Genomic DNA, 25006 nt, shown 5'->3' on the forward strand with positions numbered 1-25006 from the left:
AGCCCCTCCCGCCTCTGTGTCGCCGGCCCGGAAGCGCTCTGGCCGGCGCCCGGAAGCCCTTCACCTTCGGCCGAGCCAAGATGGCGGTGGACACCGCAACTGAGCTGCTGTTTTTAGACACGTTCAAGCACCAGAGCGCGGAGGTAATGTGGCGGTCGCTGTTTTTCTCTTTCTTATTCCCGGCTGCTGCTGCGCCCTCCTGCTCATGGCGGCGCCGCGGCGGCTGCAGGGCACAGAGCGCCGCTGGGGTAGGCCCCGTTGGTGGCGCTCGCCTCAGCGGGTGGCCTGGCGGGAGGGAGCCCGCTGAAGGGGATCCCCGCCTTCTCCCCCTGTGCAGCCGAAGCCCCCGTGGTGCGCCCATCCCCGCGCTGTCCCGGCAGCCGGGGGTGCCGTTGGCAAGGACTGGGGGGAGGCGCGGCGGTGGGAAGGGAGAGGAGAGTTAGAGGTAACGGGGGGGAGAGGCGAGTGGGAAATAAAGAGAATTAAATTGATTTGGGAAGTCCGTAAAGGGAGGAATACATGGGGAGGGTCTGTCAGATACCTGGCGTTTTTCTGTAGGTAGTGAGCAGAAGTATTTGTGTTTATGGGAGATATACTCCCTTAGGTTTATGCAGCCCACGTGCATCGTGAGCAAAATGAGTACTTCAGGCTTGCTTCAGCTGTGGGAAATCGTGCAGATATTCCACTTTGAGGCTGTTGGGATCCTGACATCCTTGAATCTGCTTGTGTTACAGCAGATTTGTCCAGGGCCCGTTGTACTCTTCAGGGAGGAAGATGGGGACCATAAGGGAAAACAAAAAGTGTGTAACACAAGAAAGATGTTATAGAATTACAGAATTTCTGAACTATGTTTGTGGACATGTATCAGGGGAGGAAAATTAAGTATTTTGGGCTGATACTGCAATTAAAAACAGATGGGAAGTTATTCTGGAGTCATTTCTGGCTACCATGACTAGGGAGACCCATGTGTATTTTTAATTCTACTATTTAAGACAGCATTGGGCGGGAAATGCTCACCACTTCAGTTCCCCTGGGTAGGAAGCAGTAGCCACTGCTATTCCCCTCAAGGGCAGCATGGTCTCTAATTGAACATTTTTAATTGTGTATAATGTTTTCTGGCACTTTAATTTTGCCTAAATCTTAAAAACCTAAATCATATTGAATTTTTATTAAAAAAAAACCAAAATGCATATTACATGTTGCAGAAAAGCCTTATGTCATACTAATTATTCAGCTAAATGGTCCATGGGTCCTGCTTTAGAGTTTGTGGTTCTTCATAGGATCATAGGATGGTACCAGCCTGTCCCTAAGCAGCAGTTGCTCTCCCAGCCAACTTCTCTCCCAGTTTATACACTGGGCATGATGTGCTGTGGTGTGTGGTACCCCTTTGGCTAGTTTGGGTCAGGTGTCTTGTCTCTGCTTCCTCCAGGCTTCTTGTGCCCCTTCTCACTGGCAGAGCATGAGAGACTGAAAAGTCCTTGATCATGTTAAGTGCTACTTAGCAACAGCTAAAACATCAGTGTGAGTAAAGCCAAACCACAGCATTGCACCAGCTGCTAGGAAGAAAATTAACTGTATCTCAGCCGAAACCAGGACAGCTTCAGTTTAAGAATGTCTGTATGCTTACAGGTGGACATATGGTTGATACATATGTACTATTTTGTTAGCGTATACGTGATAAAATTGATGTATAAATATAAAAAATATACCTAATGTAGTGAATTGAGTGAGAGAAGACCTTCAGCATTGTTTGGTGGCTGTGTGTGGGAAGTCACTGTGTCTTTATGATTGCTTCCTAGTTTGCACAGACATCTTTTAGGAATGCTGAAGCATTAGAATTCATTATAATTGCTATACCTTTGTGATAAACAGAAATGTTACTTGCAAAAGGTTTTCAGATGATGCTGCAAAATTGGAAAAGTAAGCCTACAGAATTTTTGTACAGGTCTAGTAGAACAGATTTATAGTATCATTTCTAATATTACATTTGTAATATAACGTTTGCTAATGCTTGAAATTAAACCACACATTTTCTTTTCTCTTTAATTATAAAATTGAAATGTTTTAGTAAAAGGACCTTTAATAATTTAAGTTCCAGTTTTTACCTTTACCAGAATACTGTTAGAAAAAATTGTATTACTGTTTAAGATTCTTACAAATAAAGGGAGCCAGTTATGTAAATAAACAGTAACACTTTCTGTAAAAAGTGTTAAAAGTGCCAGAAGGTTATATAAAAATATTTTCTGTGTAACAGTGTTTAACAGTTTTCAGCATTTTACAGAATTGAATTTTGTGATTTATTAGGATTACAACTTTAATTTGGTCAATAAAATTCTTTAACTGCATTATGTTGTTTGAATTTTACATTTCTTAGACTTTCTTTTTTCTTTGTTTTGTAGCAAAGTACCAATATAGATGTAGTTCGTTTTCCGTGTGTGGTTTACATAAATGAAGTACGTGTCATTCCTCCAGGAGTGAGAGCTCATACAAGTTTGCCTGACAATAGGGCTTATGGGTAAGTGAAAGGTAGCAGGTATCTGATTCAGGGACACCTTGCTGTTATTTTTTCTTGAACTTGTGTATCTCAATAGAACCTCCAGTATAAAATGCATTTATGTCTCTGCTGAACTTGTAACTATTTTGGGGAAATACTTAAACAGTATTATTTAAAGCCCCCCCCTTAGTCCTACTTAATCCTGATAAGGAGCTCAACTGAGTTGATTTTTACCTTTGTTCTGTTTCCAGAGAGACATCTCCACATACATTTCAACTGGACTTGTTTTTTAACAATGTCAGCAAGCCAAGTGCCCCTGTTTTTGATAGGCTAGGGAGGTAAGTGCCTTTAGGGTGGCTTCATTATCTATCTTTTCTTCCTTAGAATTTTTTAGTGCAGAAAGTGCACAGTAGAAAATCTGTATCTCCTATGAGTTTCATGTTTGGTCTGGTTTTTGCTAGTTTGTGCTTTTGCACTTCAGTCCGTGTGGGAGGACAGAGGTTCATGCTTAAAAGAAGAAAAGTTCTAATGTTTGTAAACTTACAGAGCCCATATAAATTAATGAAAAGTATTTTGTAGAAATAAGTGATTTTGCACTCTTGTCTTTAAGAACATGTATTTGTTCAGTGTTTTGCTGTTGGCTTATGTGTTTAATACTGCTGCGCTTCATGTCTTTAAACATGCTTTATGTTAATGGAAAATAACTTCCTACATTTTATTTAACAGCCTTGAATATGATGAGAACACTTCAATTATATTCAGACCCAATGCAAAGGTAATGGAATGTGATTTAAATCTCCTTTCCTAAATGGCTATCATTTAGGTATAAATATGGTTGCCTGTGGTGCATTAGCACTGTATAAAGCATTTACTGTTTAAGATCTTATTCTGAAATTTGCCTGTAGTTCAGATACTCATCACTTTTGAGTCTGCATCTATAATGGTATGAGTTGTAGAACATTTGGTTGCTTGACAATTCCTATGAAGATTAGCAACAGAACTATCCATTACTTAGGAGCAAAGATAAATTTAAGAATGTTGTGGCTGCAGGCCACAGCTAAGCACATCATTTTCAGTTTTGTTTGGGTTTATTTTATTCAGATCAGGCTATGGCCCATGGTCATTTGTTTATTTATGAATTTTTTGTCATTAATAGGCCATAGTAGATTAGGCAGTATATTGCAAGGAATTGAATGACTTTTGAGAAGCAGTATTTATTTGTTGTAAAGATTAATATATTTAAAGTTTTCTCAGTCTTCCAAATGTGATGTAAAGAGGCATTTTATTGTTCTGTTCTCCTTTCTTGCTTTTATGCAGATACTGATAGAGTAAAATAGCTTCTGAAGTTGTCTTGTGTAGTTTTTAAGTGCTTTTTCATTAAAAAAAACAACAGGTCAACACGGATGGATTGGTTCTAAGAGGATGGTACAACTGTCTGACTTTGGCAATATATGGCTCAGTCGACAGGGTAGTAAGTCATGAGAGAGAGTCACCTCCTCCACCCCCACCTCCGCCACCACCTCCCCAGCAACAGCCTGGTTTGAAAAGAAACCCAAAACATGGTAAGTGTTCTAAGAAGACAGAGGTTTTATTTTTAATTGTGGTACCCCATCTGAAAAAAATAACCAAACCCAAAAAAACAAACCCATAAATCAGTTCTTTCATATTTTATATTTCAGTGGCTTTGTTTTTCTAGCTTTGTCTTTGTCCTTAAGTTTTCTACATTTTTCATATTTATATTTATATTGAAAGTTTTTAAGTAGGTTCTTGTCTAGTGCTTTTTTGAGAGTGGGTTACTTGATCTATTGTTAATTACTTAATATGGTCTAAATACAGTTTAATTTGTGTGAACTCCTTAAAATTTGGATGTTTGATACCACAAAAAAAATATTAGAATGGTATTAAAAAAATTCTAACAAGAAAACTTCACATTCATTATTAACTTCCCTTTTGTGTATGGAAAGTAACTTACAGAAGAGTGTTTGCTTTGCATTGGTGTTAGAATGGCCGTGAATAGAATCCAGGATCAAGTTTCTTGTTCAGTGTTGGTTTTAGACTTAAAATTAGAACTGTCTGTTCAGGGTACAGCTATTGAGCTGCAAAATTTGAATACTCTGGGTAGTAATAACTGTTATAAACTGTAAAATCCAGTTGATTAAATTGTGTGGTGGGTTTGGGTTTTTTTAATTTATTTTATTTTATTTTTTAATTTAACTCAAGTATTATTGGTAGAGTTAAAGTATTGGTAGTTCCAAAACCAAAAATGGCAATTACCCATGTTAATTTGAACACAGTATGACGTCAAAAAAAAACCCAAAAAAATCAGTGGTGTTAATATGCTTGCCTATTGGTGCAGTTCTTGTTTACATCAAAATTATTTCAGAAAATTGCCTCACATACTGTGGATGCAGATTACGGTTTACATAGCTGGGAAATGAAGGTGTTCCCTAGTCAAAAGTAGCACTGAAAAACTGAAATTTCCTGCTTCTATTCTTGTGATTCCATTAAATACAAGCATGTATTTTCACAATAAATATAGTTGATGGAGAGAAAGAAGACCAGTTCAATGGCAGTCCTCCAAGACCACAACCTAGGGGACCAAGGACACCTCCAGGCCCTCCTCCTCCTGATGATGATGATGATGATGAACCTATGCCTGTGTCAGGTAGAATGAGAACAGTCTGTTTTATCTGCTACACACATTGTTTAGTGGAGGCAGGATTCTGTTTTCCTGCCCAGTGGGAAGTTTCCCATCTGCTGTAGCTTCTGCTGGACAGATTCAGTTTTAAGAAAGGGATTTGAAAGAAAATCTGTTCACTGTGTTAAATTGTATCAATTTAAAAGTTAGTAGATAGCAATTCTATGATCCTGTATAATTGAGCATTGGATTTCAGAGAAGTTATTTTGTGTTCATTCCTTAAATTTTGTATTTATTTTTAGTGGTTGGGGAAAAAGAAGATGATGTGGACCATAGGGAAGATTACTTTGAGCCCATTTCTCCTGATCGAACATCCATTCATCAAGAAAGCCAGTATTCTGATGATGGAGAAGTTGAGGAAGATCAACAAGAAGAAGGAGATGATGAAGATGATGTGGATGTTGAGGATGAAGAGGATGAGGAGGATGATGACGATGATGATGATGGGCATACAGTAGAGAGTATTGCTGATGAGGAAGAGGAGGAGGAGGAGGAGGAAGATGAAGACGATGAAGAGGGTGAAGAGGAGGAAGAAGGTGAAGGTAAGTGAAGTTGTAAAAAATGAAAGGAAAAAGAAAGGTTTATGAAATGTTGATGGCAGTACCATTATGATTACGAGGTGTGAAGAGAACTAGACCTTCAGTTGGTCATTGCACCATTGCCTGCCTCATTTATGGTTCTGTCATCTCTCGAGAACAGTATTTTGCTGTGGAATTCCTTTATAGTAAATCTTCCTGTTACTTTGTATAAATAGAGGAAAACAGGTACAACTTGTATAGGTAAGAATGAACATTCTATTTTGTCAGCGTGCATCCCAGTGTTGTGGTTTAAGCCCAGCCGGCAACCCAGAATCACACAGCCACTCACTCCCTCCCTCCACCTTCCTCCCCCTCCTCCTGGAGGGATGAGGAGGAGAACCAAAATAATGTAACTCCCATGGGTTGAGATAAGAACAGTCCAGTAACTAAGGGATAACACAAACCACTACTGCTGCCACCAGTAATAATAATAAGGGAAATAACAAGGGGAGAGAATACAGCTGCTCACCACCCACTGACTGATACCCAGCCTGACCCTAGCAGTGATCTAGCCCTTGGGGTAACTGCCCCCAGCTTATATACTGGGCATGACATGCTGTCATGTGGAATACTTCTGTGGGTAGTTTGGGTCAGGTGTCCTGTCTCTGCTTCCTCCCGGCTTCCCCTCCTCCCTGGCAGAGCATGAAACTCACAAAGTCCTTGGTGAGAGTAAACATTACTGAGCAACAAGTAAAACATTGGTGTTATCAGCGCTGTTCCCAAGCTGAAAGTCAAAACCATAGCACTGCACCAGCTACTAAGAGACAGAAAAATGACTGCTACTGCTGAACCCAGGACACCCGGTTAAACTTTTTGCTTTATACATTCTTTTAAATGTCTCTGTTACTACATTAAAAATCTGTCAACTGGGGCTTTCACTTGTGTCTGGAGAGAGAAAGCTTTCTGTATGTTAAATTGTTCTCTGAGCAGTAATATTTGCATTAAATAAATTGTTACTTTTTGAGAAGATTCTCTGCAGTTACAAACTGTTTTATTCATAATGAATTTTATTTTGTAACTGAATATTTTTCTTTTTAGGAGATGATGGATATGAGCAGATATCAAGTGATGAAGATGGAATTGCTGATCTGGAACGTGAAACATTTAAGTATCCAAGCTTTGATATTGAATATACTCCTGAGGATCTGGCATCTGTGCCTCCTGTGACATACGAACCTTTTGAAAAGGAGCTTGGACCTCTTTTGTACTTCAGCTGCCCTTACAAGACTGTATTTGAAAATGAAGTTGGTAAAATAAAGGACCAAGACCCAGAAAAAGAAAATTCAGGGGCAGTGGAAGCCTCAGTTAAGTTAACTGAACTGTTGGAATTATATCAGGAGGAAAGGGGTGCAAAGTGGGTCACTGCATTAGAAGAAATTCCAAGTTTAATAGTAAAAGGATTGAGCTACCTGCAGGTGAAAGACACAAAGCAAAACTATATTACCCAGCTAGTAGACTGGACCCTGCAAGCTTTAAACCTTCAGGTAGCTCTCAAACAGCCCATTGCGTTGAACGTCCGACAACTCAAAGCTGGGACAAAATTGGTATCGTCGTTAGGAGAATGTGGGACTGAAGGAATAACAGCACTCTTGCAGGCAGGAGTTATTAATGTATTATTTGACCTGTTGTTTGCAGACCATGTATCGTCTTCCCTTAAACTTAATGCTTTTAAAGCTTTGGATAGTGTTATTAGTATGACTGAGGGAATGGAAATGTTTCTCAGAGGTGGTGTAGATGTGCATGAGAAAAGTGGTTATCAGAAACTCGTGGAACTCATACTGTTAGATCAGACTGTGAGGGTAGTTACTGCTGGTTCTGCAATTCTGCAGAAATGTCACTTCTATGAGGTTTTGTTAGACATTAAAAAGGTGGTTGATCAGTTAGCAGAGAACACTCCTCCTCTTCCTAATCACACCGAATCAGAACAGGAGCAGGATTTGGCAGGACTTGAAAGAACCAACCAAGAGTATGAGAATGATGTGGAGGCTCCTATGGACATGGATCATCTTTTGGAATCTTCTAATATAAGCGAAGGAGAGATGGAAAAACTTGTTAGTCTTCTTGAAGAAATCTTCCATTTGATGGAAACTGCTCCTCATACAATGATTCAGCCACCTGTGAAATCTTTCCCAACCGTGGCACGTATTACAGGCCCTCCAGAAAGGGATGATCCTTACCCTGTCCTGTTCAGGTATGGCAATTGCAGATTCACTTTCTAGAGCATATTTCCTCCAACTTGATACAGGTATTTTTTATCAGTGACCTTGTGGACTTATGGTTTTCTAGATGTTTTGTTTTGTGCTTTGTCATAAAGTCTGGGAGAGTTTGATAGTTAATGTACTTGTTATTTTGCTGGCTTTCAGTCAGCCTAGTATTCGTGTAACAAGAAGTCACCCTCTTCGCTATTACTAGTGTCATGCTAGCACTTCAGTCGCATTCAGTTGTGCTAGGTGCTGTTCCAGTGCATGTTTGGAAAGTGGTTTTCCTTTGTTATCTTGGAACACATCTGTGTGTGTAGATAACACAAGTCTGGAATACCTCTCTGTGGCAAAATGGCAGGATGCACTGCAGCCACAGTTATAATTTGTGCAGTTGTGTCAGTGTAGCTCAGTGTTTCACAGCACAGGCAGAGGAGCTGAGGCCTGCCTGACTTCAGCCATTTAAAGCATCCCATGGTATCAAGTTTCTGTCTAGAATGCATTTCTCTAAATGCTAACAGGTTGCTTTGATAGTAGTGGTGTAGGTCATGGCTGAATACAAGTACCTACATGCAAAGAATCTTCAAATCACCTTATATGTATGCTGTACTGATTAATTTCTTAGCATACTTAACAAACCATTGATGATTATTCAGATAGAGCAGATTTAATAAAATATGAAGTATTATTTTGGTTGTAGGTAAAGTGGGGGTTGGGTTTTTTCGGGGGGGCGGTTTTGAAGATCAACATTTTATATTCAGGTATTTACTTCCTGTAAATATTATAGGAATTATGTTTTATAAGGTCATATTTTTGTATTACTTCATAATCCGTTATTATTTCTTGTAGTCCACAGATCACTAAGTTCTGAAGCTAGGAGTCATGTAATTTTATATAATGTTATGCAGTGTTATGAGATGATTGTAATTTTACTGATAATTTTCCTGTTCTTTTTTTGTTTCCCAGATATCTTCATAGTCACCATTTCTTGGAATGCATTACTTTGCTACTGTCTATGCCAGTGACAGGCGCACATCCAGGCGTGCTGCAAGCTATACGAGATATATTGCGCTTCCTGGCACAGTCACAGAAGGGGCTTCTTTTCTTTATTTCTGAGTATGAAGCAACAAACTTGTTGATTAGAGCACTCTGTCAGTTTTCTGATCCGGATCAGGAGGAAGGTCTCCAGTCAGATGGTGCCAATGAGGATACTTTTGCCCTGTGGCTCCTGCATTCAACACAGACATTACAGTGCATTTCAGAATTATTCTGCCACTTTCAGCGGTGCACAGCCAGTGAGGAGACTGACCATTCAGATCTACTAGGAACACTTCACAACCTTTACTTGATCACCTTTAACCCTGTGGGAAGGTCTGCTGTGGCTCATGTGTTCAGTCTGGAGAAAAATCTCCAAAGTCTTATTACTTTAATGGAATATTATTCCAAAGAAGCTTTAGGGTAATTTATACATTTATTTATATCCTTTAAGTTTTTATGGTTCAAAAGTATCTTTTATAAATAATTCAGTGAGTCTAAAATATTTTTTCTTTTAGATCATGATGTTTTTATTTAAAAACTGAACAACCTGTAAGTAGAAAAACCTTATAGAAAATCAGCTCTGTCATTTGTAACCAACTACTTAATACCCAGAACCTGTGTAGGTCATCCACCAAGTTGGTGTAACATAGGTCAGGCTTCTGGCTATGTGAAAAAAAGTCAGTAAGTAGGCAGTTTTCGTTTTAGCATAGAAGTTGACTGTGAAACAAGTAAAAGATTTGATTGGGGAAACTGGACACTGTACACTTCTCTGGCATGGGAGTATCTCAAGTTCCAAGTTCTTACAAGTGCTAAAAAGAGTCATTATTTGTTCAAGGCCAGGTTGGACGGGGCTTTGAGGGACCTGGTCTAGTGGAAGGTGTCCCTCCCCATGGCAGGGGGTTGGAAGTAAATGATCTTTGAGGTCCCTTCCAACCCAAACTAGTCTGTGATTCTATGATTATTTTCTCTGGACAGGCAGTGCTACTACTTTAGGTAGCAGTACTTTTAAAACAAGATTTGTAAACCACAAAGTTATAGAAAAACATCTGTGTGCTGCTCAGCTTGCTCTCATCTTTTGTGGAAGCTGAAGTAAATATGAAGTCAGTTTAAAGAAAGCTTTCACTTTTCAAAAAGCATGGGAGGATAAGGGTTTGGGCTTTTTTGTTGATAATTATATGGGGTAGTCCTTGCTGAAGGTAAAAGATTTTTGGTGGTCAAAGAATGAAAATCGAGCAGAAATGCAATTGTTAATAGCTAAGATCTAAAGAAAACCCTTACTGTTGTTTCAGAGACTCAAAGTCTAAGAAGTCAGTTGCATATAATTATGCCTGCATCCTTGTTTTGTTGGTGGTTCAATCTTCAAGTGATGTCCAAATGCTGGAACAGCACTCGGTGCCTTTGCTGAAGCTTTGTAAAGCAGACGAAAATAACACCAAATTGCAAGGTATGGTATGTGTCATTATCAGTGGGATTGTTTGAATCTATAGAAGAGACTTTTCATATGTGGGTAATTGGTACTGCACGATCATCTGGTTTGGGTAATGTATAAAATGAAATCCCTTTTCCAGCTGCACCTGATTAGTTAAGTCACTGAGATAATGTGTAGGGTTTTGTTATTTTTTTGTTACTGAGATTTAAATAGGAAAGTGTTTCTAGCTAGATTATTTTTCAGGTAACATTAACTACAATTAAGTTTGGTAATTACAGGAAGTTTGAAAATGTTTCTGTGTTCAAAATAAGAGAGCAAATTTTAGTAGAAATGGACTAACTAGTCAGTGAGCTCTTATTTTTCTTGTTCCCTTTAGTGATGTAACCTTATAGGGTGTTTATGTACTCATAAATAATCCTGGGACTGTTCTGTGGCACCTAGGCCAACTGGCGTGGAATAATGCATGTTACTCTGTTACTAGATCTTTTGATCCAGACTGTATCTTGGTGTGTTCCCTGGCTTGTATTGTGTCATGTATCAGGCCCAGGTCTTTTGGACAAACCTAGATGAGGACTGACACCTGAATATTGAAACTCTGATGTCCAGAGTTGTGCTCTGCACTGCTTAACTGTCTTATTTGGGCATACCAGTAATTTCTTCCAAAACTGAAATGCACTGAAAGAAGTTTGCATTCTTCAGAGTTTTAGTTTAATTCCCTCCTCTGCCATGCTTTTATTTCTTTGCTCCTCACCTGATCATCAGTTTTGTGAAAAGCAGGGCCAGTTTGTCAAACCAAATCACAAATCAGTCTGAGAGTAGCTGTCAGTTCATACACAGTCGACCGCTGAACCTTAGCATTTTTAAAATCCTTCCAGGAACAATAGGTTTTAAAACTTTAAATCTCTTGTCCCCAAAAATTGGGACCTTCAGGTTACTCTGGACTGAAAGGCTGTTAATTTATAAGAACTTCCAGAGTGAGTATGTGTTACTGGTGCAGAGACTGGCTCCATTTGGGCATTTAATAGGAATTTTGTATTCTGTTTGTAGTAACCTATTACGTAGGTTAAGGAGAACATGCTTTGGTCCTTGCTCATGATGAATTTTCTTTAACTGACAGTGGGACCTTGTATCTTTTGTAAAATATATTTAATTAAAAATAGTAGAGATGATAAATGACAATTATGAGTGCTTGGGTTAACTTGTGCAAACTTTTGTCCATGTATGTGGGGTATATTGCCTGTTCTGAAATCTTACTTTTGTTGATGCTTTTCAGCTGGCTTACAGCTACATAGTATGCCTCGCAGATTTCACACTTGACCTTAGTATCTGTTGTGTAAACTAAGCACATTTTTATTGAAAACAAATTTTATGTTCATAAATGCACTGACTTGATTAACTCTTTAAGTTTTTGTTTTTTCTTTTCCCCCCAGAGCTCAGCAAATGGCTTGAACCTTTGAAAAATCTTAGATTTGAAATAAATTGTATCCCAAATCTCATTGAATATATCAAGCAGGTTAGTAAAATACAGATAGGTGCTATCTTGTAGTTGTGCTCTATAAGCTTAGACCTTTTGTAGTTTGATATTTTATCTTAGGTATGTAATAACTAATATAATACTAAAAAATACATACTATTATCCAAAATAGATGTTTTCATTGAAGCTTATGATTTAGGCCAGTTCTTGCACTCAGTTACATTTATTGAAATAAAATTTAAGGTAACTACATGATGCAAAGATCTAACTATGTAAGTCTTTCAGCTTCCCATAAACCACAACACAAATGTTGACCCTCCTGTTCTTCACTTCTGCCATATTTGTGACTGCTTTCCAAAAGGTGGAATAATTGAACTTAAACGAATTGTGTGGAATATTTACAGTAACTAAATACAGGATTTGAGTAGCAAGCTAGTGATATACTTGTTGTAAAGTCCTTCTTTGTAATACTGGTTCTTTTTTCTTTTTTTTTTTACCTAAAAGAATATTGACAGTTCGATGACCCCAGATGGAGTTGGTATTCCTACTGCACTTCGTGTTCTTTGTCATGTTGCATGTCCACCACCAATGGTAGAAGGTTGGTATGTTTGTACTGCTTCACATAGAAATCTTAGTTTTTTGAGTCTTCTACTCAAACAGTCTAAGGTGTAATTGTGATTGCCTGGGAGAAATTAGACATACAGAGATGTTATTTCTTTTCTGTATAGGTCAACAGAAAGACCTTAAATGGAATCTTGCGGTTATTCAGCTCTTTTCTTCTGAGGGAATGGACACCTTCATCCGGGTGTTACAGAAGCTGAACAGCATACTTATTCAGCCTTGGCGACTCCATGTCAACATGGGCACCACGCTTCACAGAGTTACTACAATTTCCATGGCCCGCTGTACACTTACTCTTCTTAAAACTATGCTAACAGAACTCCTGAGGGGTGGATCTTTTGAATTCAAAGACATGCGTGTTCCATCAGCACTGGTTTCTTTACACATGCTCATGTGTTCTATTCCTCTCTCAGGCCGCTTAGATAGTGATGAGCAAAAAATACAAAATGACATTGTTGATATTTTACTGACTTTTACACAAGGGGTTAATGAAAAACTTACCATTTCTGAAGAAACTTTGGCGAACAATACTTGGTCTTTAATGCTGAAGGAAGTTCTCTCTTCAATTTTGAGAATTCCCGAAGGCTTTTTCTCTGGACTTATACTGCTTTCAGAGCTGTTGCCTCTTCCACTGCCCATGCAGACGACCCAGGTATGGTTTAGATGTATTTAGTTTTTAAATGATTTTAAATATGTATAATCCTTAGACCATTTTCACAGTTGTGGAAAAAAACAGATACATGAAAGGGTGAATTAAAACTTATTTAAAGCATTTGTCTTCATATAGATTCTTTGAAGATACATCTTTTTCATCAGAAACAAAATGGGTATTACTTGAGCATCTTTTAAAATCAGCAGTCCTATGTTCTTTTGTCCCTTGTGAAATTACCTAGACTCCATTCTATTACTTAAACAATTAACTATGAAACAGTTGAATTTAACTTTGAATGCCAAACTCTCAATATGTGAAGGCCCTCCGTTCTTTTGGCATGGATCTTGAATCTGTGATCTTTAATAAGTAAGCGTAAAAAGGTGTGTGACAACCAAAGCTCCTGAAGGAATACCCAATTTGCTGGAATCATGCCCTGTTATTCAATGATAATAATGAAAACGGCATTCCATGTTTTTGATGAGGACAGTATTACTACTTAGTCTTTATATATATCTTCTGATAGAATTCAGGTTTTCTCACGAAAGGAGAAACCTCCCTCCTGTCCTTTTGTTCCTGCAGGTAATTGAACCACATGATATTTCAGTGGCACTCAACACCAGGAAGCTGTGGAGTATGCATCTTCATGTCCAGGCCAAACTGATACAAGAAATAGTTCGATCTTTCTCTGGTTCATCTTGCCAGCCTATTCAGCATATGTTGAGACGTATTTGTGTTCAGTTGTGTGACTTGGCTTCACCTACTGCTCTTCTTATCATGAGGACTGTATTGGACCTGATTGTAGAAGACCTACAAAGGTACCTTTGTTTCCTATTGCAAACATTTCTTTAATGAACTGTTAAATTCACCTTGGTTCTGTGAAGTAGATCTAGTAGGAAGAAAATACTTTCAGAAATATTACTTATCTATTATGAACTAAGTGAATTCTCAGTCCAGTGCTATATACTGTGTCCTGAGAATGCTTAATGTTGCTAAGGGACCATCTGATACTTCTTAAGTTTTGATGTTTCACATTTTTTGTTTATGGTAAGTGTTTTAGGAAGATTTTCTTCAGGCTGTCCCTACAAAGCGTTATCTCATCTGTGAAGTGCTTCTAAAGGACCTAGCGGATACAAATAAGAAAAGTAGGCCAGTAAAGTTCCCTATACTGGAATTTGCACACTAACAGGGAAATGTGTAGGTGTTTGTAAGCTCGAGTAAGTTGAATACTACAAATTCAGACGGTTTGAAACAATGAGTATAGTATATTAAATACGTACTATAGATTGCATAAATTAGATTAATTAATTAGTTAAGTTTTGATGCAACCAGAAGTCATTTAGTGAAAGTTAAGCAGTTTTCAAAAAGTAAATGAAATGGTTAAGTTTACGTATGGAGACTAGGTGGGTTTTTTTAAATGCAGAATTATATGACTACTGTAATGGCTGCTTTTATAGTTTTTTAGATCACTTTAAAACGGATTTCTCAAACTGTATTGATATCCTTTCAGCAACACAGAAGATAAAGAGAAACAGTACACTGGACAGACCACTCGATTGCTTGCTTTATTGGATGCCCTGGCTTCACATAAAGCTTGTAAATTGGCAGTTTTGCATCTTATTAATGGAACTTCTAAAGGTGATGAAAAGTATGCAGAGGTTTTCCAGGAGCTTTTGGCTTTGATGCGGTCAGCTGGGGACAATGTCACGCATCAACAGTGCGCTGAATATGTAACTTCCCTTTTGCAGTCTCTCTGTGATCAGGTATTTCCTATATTTATTGCAAAACGTGTTGATAATTGTAGGGGACATATTAAATGAGGTTATTTTTTAGATGCCTGCTGTTTTCCAAAAGAAATAAAAAAACCCCAGCATTGTTGAAATACAGAAAGCGAAAAAAGAGCATGGTTGCTGCTTTGGCAAACTTGCTGTCTTGATGCTGCTGAATGTAAATCCTTTTGTTTTATATCTCTTTTTCATTATATGCACTGTTCTGTAGCTTATTAGAGAACAAAATCTGTATGGCACAAAGATTGACTGTCCCCTCAGATGTGGGTCGCTGGCAAAACTTGAGTTGTGACAATTCACCTCTTACATTGAATGCATACGTATCCCTTAGCTGTGTAACTGAAATGTCGTAAAAAAGTATTCCAATTATAAAGATATATATGATACACTGCTACCATAAAACTCTACCATTAAAAGATAAAGCACAGGTTACTAGAGCAAGGTGAGAAATGTTACCTGGAAACTGATTCATAGACTGGCCCAGCTAGTTTCTCATTAGTTGTGTGCGTAGATTTGCATGTCATTATTTTCCTTACCAGTTGCATGCATTTATTTGCTTTAGTGCTTACCCACTTACGCCGAAGACATTTGGGCATTGTTGGTCAGTATAAATTAATCAGCCTTTTTTCATATAAACAACAGTATTTGTACCTTTGCCCATGCAAATTTATTGTTAAAGTCAGTCTTGTTTTATTTGATGTAAAAATGTGGAGGGGGCAGTGATCTTGAAACCTGCTAGGTAGTGTCTTAACCTCTAAATTTTCATAGAACCACGGAATCATACAATATCTCAAATTGGAAATGACCCATAAGGATCATGGAGTCCAGTCCCTGCGCCTCGCAGGACTACCTAAAACTGCACTGTACGACTAACAGCTTTGTCCAGATGCTTCCTGAACTCTGATAGGCTTGGTGCTGTGCTTCCCTGGGGAGCCTGTCCCAGGGACCAACCACCTTCTCAGTGAAGAACCTTCTAATGTCTAACCTGAACTTCCCCTGACGCACCTTCATTCCATTTCCTGGGTCCTATCACTGGTCACTAGAGAGGAGACCATCACTTGCCTCTCCTCTGCCTCCTTCCTGTGAGGAGGGTGTAGACTGGGATGAGGCCACCCGTCAGCCTTATCTTCTCCAAGCTGAACAAGCCAAGTGGCCTCACCTACTCCTCATATCTTAAGGGACACAGATTAAGGGACAGTTTGACTACCTAGGTGAGAAACTGTAGGCATATTATCCAATGACTGTTTGGCTTTCACCTGTGGTTCTGCTGTCACATTTCACCCTTTGGAGCTTTTATGTTTTTAAAAATTAGTAATGGCTTGTAACCCTGAACAGAATCAAAATAAAAAGGATACTCTAGATTAGTATTTTACTGGTCAGTAATAACTGAAATACTGGAACAAGATGGTAAAGGGTTAGTGAAAGAACCTGGTCTGGCTTATACTTACTGCTGGTATACAGAATGCATTTTTTACTATGTGTATAATCATTTTTATAGGATATTGCACTCATTTTACCAAGTTCATCAGAAGGTTCTGTGTCTGAATCAGAGCAGCTTTCCAACTCTTTACCAAGCAAAGAACTGATGCCCTTGATTTGTGACTGTCTGATGGAAACATTAACTAATACTGAGAGCAGTTACAATTGTCTGCTGCAGTGTATCCGAACAATGATGTTCCTGACTGAGCATGATTATGGCTTCTATCACTTAAAGAGGTATGGTGTTCTGAGATGTCACTGACTACTTACAATAATTTAAAAGCTTCTGCAGTGTGAAACCATTTCCTTCACCTCTAGTAGAAATGTTAGGGTAAGGCACCTGAACTTTTATTTCTTTGTGGGGCTTCAGTATTTTAATTAGTATTTTGGTGTTACTTTACTCGAGATTTTACCTCTGAACCATTTCTGCAGTATTTACACAGGAGCACTTTGTTTCAAGAAACAGAGAAGTAAAAAAAGGTTTATGTACTCCATTTTGTCACTCCAAGGCGAGAGGACTGGAATGAGAACTGGTGTTCGTGTCCTTCCCTTTTGAGTCACTCGGTAGTTAGAGCACTCATTTGGGACATTGGAGAGCTGTCTGACATTCCTTCTATTTTGAGGGGATTCAGTTTGTACTTCCCCACAGTGTCCTGACCTCCAGGCAGTTAAGGCTTTAGAAATGATTGTTTTGGGTTTTTTTGTATAACTACTTAATGCTGACTCCACTCCCTTCTGAGCAGAACCTCTGCATGCATGGGACAGTATTGTGTTGTTTGACACTTAATGCCTCTCCCTGTCCACTGAAGGTGAGGTGCAGAGAGCCAAGAAATTTGTGAGGTTCCCAGACTGAAAAAGGTAGTACCTGGGGCTTTGTCAATAAAAGGTTGTTTAAAGCACACTTCTGAGCAGTGCTACAGACCTGTGCTGCACAGGCTGCAAAAAGCTATACAACCCACAAATTGAAAATAAGCAGATAAGATGCTGTTGTTTCTATGAGTCTGTATGTCTAGATGTCAGCTTCAGTGCACAGCCTTGCTGTTTTTGTGTTGATGATTACCTTTCTGGTTTGTTTGTGCAGTTAGGCAGCTTGGGATACAGTAAAATTGTAACATCATGATTCTGCTTTATACGTAAGGTCCTTTGCAAGCCTGTACTCCCATCCCTTCGCCACCGAAGATGAAAATGTAATTTCTTGCAGGTTTTAGAGGTGTCACTGTAGTACACATAGCTGTGTATATGCGGTCTGAGATATCTGTAGACAGCACTGGTGAGAACAACAGTCTACTACAGTGAAAATAAGGAAGGTCCAGCTTCTAATCTTGATAATGGGCAACTTGATAACTGTAAAATTTAACAGATTTGGTTTCATAGAGCTTATTTTCCTGTGTCTATTTCACTGTAGTGTGTTAGAATGTATGCCCTGATCAAGTATTTTCTTTCTTTTCATTATGAAAACAGCTCCCTAAGAAAACACAGCAGTGCTCTCTACACTGTATTAAAGCGAGTAATAACTAGTTTTAGCAAAGACACAGGTGAACTGGCCTCTTCATTTCTGGATTTCACGCGACAGATTCTGAACTCCGATACGCTGGTAAGTGAATGCATGTTGGATACTTAGAGAAACTCGGCTGCATTTCTCTGACATCTGCAGTGTGAGGCATGTTGAGGAACAGTTATTTCAGAAAGCAGTAGACTACAGATTGCTGTGTAAGGCTTTTCCATCAGTAGTGTTAGTGCCATCTTTAGTTTTTAATGAAAGCTGGGCAGAACAGATGTTTAGTAAATAAGAGGGTATTTCAGTAGGCAGAACAGCACAGTGGTTCATTCTGATGTCTTAAGTGAATAGCATGCTATTGTTCCCAGGTTTAAGATTTGTGGCATCCTGTTAGAGAGTTGCTGTATTGATATGTACTATATATAGAAAGGAATCTAAAATGTTTGTTAATTCTGTGATACAGACCTCAGCTTGTCTAGGAAAGGATTGCTTTCATCTTGATGCAGCATCTAAACTTGCCTAGTAAAGTGGACTTTATTAAAATACATTGTATTAAATGTTTTTAACTCAAGAGATTACTCTTGTTTTGCTAAATTTGCTCTAATGTGTGTTTGAATTCTGAGGGATTTGCAGTCCAGAAATAAAATGAATATTTATATGTGGTTATTTCTCCCTTGCCAAATGTTTCAGGGATGTTGCGGAGATGATGGAAGCCTTATGGAAACAGATGGATCTCATCCAGGGAGAACGCTGGGTCTGACTACTGCAGAGTTAAAACATCTACTGCAGAACAAAGAAGAAACCCCAGAAAACCTGCTACTTGATCTGGAGAAGCATGTTATGGTAAAAGGATTTAAATGAGAAAGTTGATGTTGGGGTCTTGTATCTGAATATGCTTTTAAAACAATATAGACTACCCCTCCTTGGTGGGAAGGGTGCACAACTCTGTGGCACACCTTATGGAGCTGGTAATAGCTGTTGCCACTGTTTTAAAACCTCTTCTGTGCAGGATGGATATTCATTGTTTGCCTCATGGTAATGGTAAGGAGTGTCAGGGTTGGTATCCCCTTGTGCTAAGAGAACAGGCACACTAAGAGAACAGGCAATTAACTGTGTGTTGAAAGGCAGTGAATGCATGCAGCAGAGAGCGCTGGAACAGGTTGCTCAAGGTGGCTGTGGGCCTGTGATGACAAGGTTTGTTTTACAGCATATTGAGGGGCTCCTCTGCTGTTGTTTTTGTACTCAGGTGTCTTATTTCAATATATGGGGATGGATAGACTGTTTTGTGTAGTATCTCCCCCCACCCCCTTAATTAACAAAATTCTGATTTGTGTTGTGTTGCTTTAGGATTGTTCAAAGGAAGATGATGGCCTTGAATCCTTACTGGACAACATTGTTGGAGTGAGGCAGATGTTGGAATCTGCAGGTGATTCTTGTCCCCTGAGTGACCAAGATGTAGAGCCTGTTCTTTGTGCACCAGACTCTCTTCAGAATTTGTTTAACAACAGGTAAAATGGTTAAAATACGTGAGCATACCTGTAATTTACTTAAGAAAATGCAGTAATTTATGCATGAGTATATTACAAACGGAATCTAAACACTGTTACCTCTACTATCTACTAGTGCTGGTGTATTTAATTTCATGTTGAGTCAAGGGTAAAGCAGCAACAGTCACCCCAGGTTCTGTAATGCTGCATGTACTTGCAATTGACTAATTCATAACCAAAGAGTTCTTTATTTATATATATATATTTATATGAATATTTGGCATCATTTTATTGCAGGACTACATATGTGTTGTCAGATGTGATGGATGACCAGCTGAAGTCCATGTGGTTCTCACCCTTTCAGGCTGAAGAAATAGACACTGATCTGGACATGGTAAAAGGCTTCATTAACCTGCCTGGTTATAAAAATGAGGGTCAGCCTGAGGTAGTAGCATCAGGAATTCATATGGCCAAAGGGTCTGTTTTCCTGAACTCACCCGGGTAAACTGACCCAGATACCAGCGCTGGCATTTGTTACAGGTTGTTACCAAATGCCTTCAAGTTTACTTGGAAGCAGCAACAAACTTGGCACCTTCTGCAGCACTCTAATGCAGAAGTCATCTTTAGAGGAACAGTTGTGTCAGTCTCGACCTGCTCCTGCATTGCTACTGGGGCTTTACAGCAGTTTGTGTTAAATGTAGACGAAGAAGGTGACTTCTTTTGCTTTCTTTGCTTATCTCTGTCATTGCAATACAGAGAGCCCACGAGCTATACTTCGTTAAAGAAATCTTTGCTCTGATGTGACAAGTGGAAAAAACGGCCCTAGTAAATGAAACTTCCTGCACAAAAACTTGTCAGAGGAGTTGAACCTCAATTTGTATAAGTTAAACTTCAAATGTCATTTTGAAACAGACACTAACATTCCCTTTTTTTTAAACTGAGCAGTTGGCAGTGTCTTAATTTACATGAGAAATAATCAGTGCCTCGACTGTTTTGCCTTCATTCTTTTTTAGATGTGCTCTTTTTAATGAACGTGCAGAGGTGTTCTTGTTTTAATTTCTTAAGCAAAACCCAAACTGTTGTTTCCTGTATAAAAGCAGCATTAATAAACATGTAGGACTGTAGCTTCAGCAGAAGAATGCCTCACTGTAGGTCATTTAGTGACAAGCCTGGAGAAGGCTGCGTGGAGACCTCATAGCAGCCTTCCAGTATCTGAAGGGGGCATATAGGGATGCTGGGGATGGACTCTTCATTAGGGACTGTAATGGTAGGACAAGGGGTAATGGGTTAAAACTTAAACAGGGGAAGTTTAGATTGGATATAAGGAGGAAATTCTTTCCTGTTAGGGTAGTGAGGCACTGGAATAGGTTGTCCAGGGAGGTTGTGAATGCTCCATCCCTGGCAGTGTTCAAGGCCAGGTTGGACGAGGCCTTGGGTGATATGGTTTAGAGCGAGGTGTCCCTGCCCATGGCAGGGGAGTTGGAACTTGATGATCTTAAGGTCCTTTCCAACCCTAACTATTCTATGGTTCTATGATTCTAAGTGTTTGTACTTAAAAGCTATGCTCTTGCCTTTGCTGAGATCCAGAACCAGCAAGACAATTTTGCTGCAGCTCTGCTGCTCCTTTGTTACTTAGTAACAATACTGTTGCTTTTTTTGAGCCACACAACTGCATGAAAAGGTGCTTTTTTGTTCTGATAGCAGGACCTTTGCTGAACGTCATCCATCCTCGTGCAGCACGTTTTCTTCTTCTTCGGAGCTAGTGATGATTGTTGTAATGAAATTATCATTGCAGGTAAAAGTTGACTTGATTGAACTGTCAGAGAAGGGCTGCAGTGACTTTGACTTGCAAGCTGAGTTAGAGAGGTCATTTTTGTCAGAGCCATCATCTCCTGGACGCACAAAAACCACAAAAGGGTTCAAACTCGGCAAGCACAAGCACGAGACCTTCATAACTTCGAGGTAAGATGGGTGTAAAGAGTAAATAATGTGCTCAGCATTGACTTGTATATTCTCAAACCTTTCAAATTACATCTCCAATATGGAGAATGCCTGACCTTCAATATGAATACATTTGTACGTTAAATAAATTATGCTTTGTCGTGACAGTGGAAAATCTGAGTACATAGAGCCTGCAAAGAGAGCTCATGTTGTACCACCACCAAGAGGAAGAGGCAGAGGAGGATTTGGACAAGGGATTCGACCGCATGATATCTTCCGTCAGAGGAAACAGAACACGAGCAGGCCGCCCTCCATGCATGTGGATGACTTTGTTGCTGCAGAGAGCAAAGAAGTTGTTGCTCCAGACGGGATACCACCAGCCAAAAGGCCACCAAAAGTGTCACAGAAGATTTCTTCACGTGGTGGGTTCTCAGGGAATCGAGGAGGACGAGGAGCTTTTCACAGTCAGAACAGGTTCTTTACACCACCTGCTTCAAAAGGTATGTTGTTTCCTGTATCAGAATTGGAGTAAATGAATGCTAAAAATGCTTCAGGAATGCTAATAAATTTACTAGCAGTTAATCATCCGTGGTGTGAGATGCTCCTGAAGCAGTGTTGCTGAAGTAAGTTGTTTAGCACTAGAAAAGGTTCTCTCAGGTGCTGTGGAATTAAAACAAGGCTGTGAGTTGCCTTTTTTCTCCCTCTTTTACAAAAGAAGTTAGCTGTTTTCTTTTAGCAGTGGTTGGAGCGCTTCAGAGATGCATTCATAAAAATAAAAAGCATTCCCTACCATTTGTGACATGGTAGTTCCTGAAATCAAGCATCACAATGCATCGCTGGCTTTAAATGAGGCTTCTGAATAAAAGGATGGTATAAGCTGGCAAGAATAAGATGCAGTTTTCAGTGAATCTGGAGATTCTAGCTACACAGTGTGAAGTTTCTTTGATACACAGACAAGGTTGCATTCCTTTCCATCTTGTAATTAGGGCAAATCTTTGCATAGCAGAAACAGAAAATACTTCCATTTAGTAAAGTTTTAAATACTAGGATTTACTTTATCACAAAACCTTGAAGTATAGGAGTCTGTCTTCCTACACTAGATAATGTGAGTTCTTTTAAACTTGAGTTCATGTCTGTAAAATAGGTATTTTCCCCAATTCTATGTATAATACAGTAACTTGCAGACTTTGAGTTAGAATACTCGAGGGTATGTTGATGCAGAGTAGCTTTATCTATTGGAATGATGTAAATGATATATTTATTATCCTGAGTATTGTGAGGCTTGAAATGGAATCCAGAAAGTGATGTTTGCTCAGCAGCGTGTGGGTTTTTCTCTCCCTGTCCAGGAAATTACAGTCGTCGTGAAGGTGCTCGAGGCTCAAGCTGGAGCGCACAGAGTACACCCAGGGGAACCTACAATGATAGTAGAGGTGGTCAAAGCAATTTTAACAGGGGTCCACTGCCACCACTGAGACCATTAAGTTCAGCAGGTACATGGTATTCATATGGGCATCGAACTATAGAAAATTCTTTGAATTTCATTTTTGCTTTACAAATGAAACCGTGCAAGGATGCTGCAGACACCTTGAAATTCAGCAAATGTTTTAAGCATATATGAACAGTTGTCACTGAGACTGTGTCCAATCCAGCCCAACCTTCCTACCAACTGCCCTGTAATCCATAGAACTTGCTGAATTGAACGCTTGATCGCAGAACCTTAATTTTGCATTGAGACTTTTGCAGTTCGGTTCTCTTCGTACCTACATGGTAACTATAGAGCCCATCAAAACAAAAATACTTGCCTAAAAGAAAAGTGAGCATTAAGAGGAGAATCCAGATGCGGTTTGTGTCTCATCCTGACCTTGTCCTTGCGCTTTCCCAGCAGCTACTACGCCTAGGGCCTTTTTTTTTTGTTTTTTCCAACTGAGTATACTTTTCTTTGCTTTAAGGCTACCGACCGAGCCCTCGGGATCGTGCTTCCAGAGGCCGGGGAGGAATCGGACCATCTTGGACAAGTGCTAATAGTAGTAGCAGTGGTGGCTCAAGAGGGAAGTTTGTTAGTGGAGGCAGTGGAAGAGGTCGTCATGTACGTTCCTTCACACGATAAAATGAGACCCAATGGAACAGCCCAACCATATGGACTTGTGTGAAGATGACAAAGAAAGGAGCGGCACTAAAGGACCAATTCAGAGTTACTGCTCTCTGAAGGACACCAAGAGAATATTTTTGCCTGAAGAAAAGTTTTTGTTTGATACAAGACTTGAAATTTCAATAAAATCAAGACCTTTTGTGTACAATTGTAAATTTTTTGTTCCTTTTGAAAGAATGTTTTTTTTGTGGACTTCAGTAGACAATGCTCAGTAAAGAACCTCTTTGAGACTTGAAGGACTTCTAAAATACTCATTGTGCCAAAAGAAAGGTACAGGCGTTTTGTGTGTGACTTACTACCGCAAGAAGATCAAATATATATATGTATATGTAAGGCAATTTTAGTTTTCTTTCTCTCAGGTTTAGAGCCATTAGCCCCTTTTTGGTCTTTAGCCAATCTGAATTATTAATGAATGAGGTCCATCTGGCAGCAGGTGACAGAAAATTGACTGAAAATGATCTGTGAAAGAGTACAAATGTAAATGTGATTTGTGTAGGGTTTATTGTACATCTGGTGATGTGAGTAGACACTTAAATAAGATCGCACACCTGCTAAAATCAGTAGAAAATCTGTCATTGACTTAAGGGAGAATAAAGTGATGTTCTAACATTTACTACTCCAGCTCACGCAGTAGGAGCACAAGTTACTTCATTGGACAGCAGAGTATGCTTTGAAATTCAAAGGCAGGGTGCCTGTACCCCGAGAGAGCCTGGAGTTACTTGTTGCCCGCCTTTCTGCCCACTTACATAGTTGGGAAGGCATAGAGACAAGTCTGAACTGTAGAACCACACAGTGAAGCAGCAGTGCTAAACCTTCCCTTTGACTATAGATGGTTGGGATTCTTGTTCCTGGTGTTAGGCTGAGATGCAGTGCAAAAAGAACTTGAGAAGTAGGAATTGGTAAAGAAGTGTTACCACTGGATTCAACCCTAAATTTATTTTGTATTTAAGTCGGTGGTTGAAGTAAGCTTTGTACATGTTTGCAGTCCTTTGGGCTCCATGGGATTCCATAAAATTAACTGGTTCTTGGTAGCCTTTTATTGCATTTTTTGATGGGATGAGGTACCTGTATCATTTGACACATGAGCTCTGCTGTCAGACTTGGGTGAGCCTGGTTTTCTGTCCACTTTGGTCTCCTGGCATTACAGAAGTGCTCTGAAGGGGTCTTCATCTACCTAAGTAAGGCCCAGTTGTAATGTTCTTGTTCCATGTAATTTTACATTGGGCAGCTTGCCTGACCAGAGTTTTACCACCCAATTTTAAGTGTTTCTAAAGTTCGATAGTACTTCAAATCAATTTTGGCTGTATGCTGCACAGCTAAATGAAGTGGGGTTTTATCTGAACCAGAGAAGGCCCCTGTTATGTGTCCTTTTGCTGTGAGGAGACTGGGACGGCATCCCACTGTTTGAGAGGTGATTGGTTGGTACAAAGTCAATTGACATAAACTGCTGTCCACCGGCTGGGTGCAGTTCAGCGGGGTTTTGTCA

At 39.4% G+C, this 25006-nt stretch overlaps 1 protein-coding gene across 1 annotated transcript; it reads left to right on the plus strand.

The window, feature by feature from the left end:
* On the plus strand, window positions 1–23851 carry VIRMA (vir like m6A methyltransferase associated). The gene is made up of 24 exons (XM_061371064.1): window positions 1–143; window positions 2400–2515; window positions 2746–2832; window positions 3221–3269; window positions 3888–4056; window positions 5034–5159; window positions 5435–5734; window positions 6809–7961; window positions 8935–9426; window positions 10296–10450; window positions 11866–11948; window positions 12414–12507; window positions 12638–13182; window positions 13762–13997; window positions 14690–14942; window positions 16465–16682; window positions 17907–18039; window positions 18634–18786; window positions 19291–19451; window positions 19728–19824; window positions 21226–21392; window positions 21540–21871; window positions 22718–22861; window positions 23321–23851. The coding sequence occupies exons 1-24, from the start codon at window positions 81–83 to the stop codon at window positions 23476–23478; spliced, it is 5484 nt and encodes a 1827-aa protein (XP_061227048.1). The 5' UTR covers window positions 1–80; the 3' UTR covers window positions 23479–23851.
* The last annotated feature ends 1155 nt before the right edge of the window (window positions 23852–25006 follow it).

Source organism: Neopsephotus bourkii, unplaced genomic scaffold, assembly GCF_033783945.1.
Source record: "Neopsephotus bourkii isolate Nb327-2 ecotype Australia unplaced genomic scaffold, CSIRO-AGI_Nbou_v1 NB_1558, whole genome shotgun sequence".
NCBI lineage: Eukaryota > Metazoa > Chordata > Aves > Psittaciformes > Psittacidae > Neopsephotus > Neopsephotus bourkii.

Bases quoted from the DNA above. Each gene is read 5' to 3' on its own strand.
- VIRMA (XM_061371064.1), top strand. From the start codon at position 81: ATGGCGGTGGACACCGCAACTGAGCTGCTGTTTTTAGACACGTTCAAG. The intron at 2,516-2,745 runs GTAAGTGAAAGG...TTCTGTTTCCAG, and splicing joins CCTGACAATAGGGCTTATGG to AGAGACATCTCCACATACAT. The intron at 21,872-22,717 runs GTATGTTGTTTC...CTCCCTGTCCAG, and splicing joins TACACCACCTGCTTCAAAAG to GAAATTACAGTCGTCGTGAA.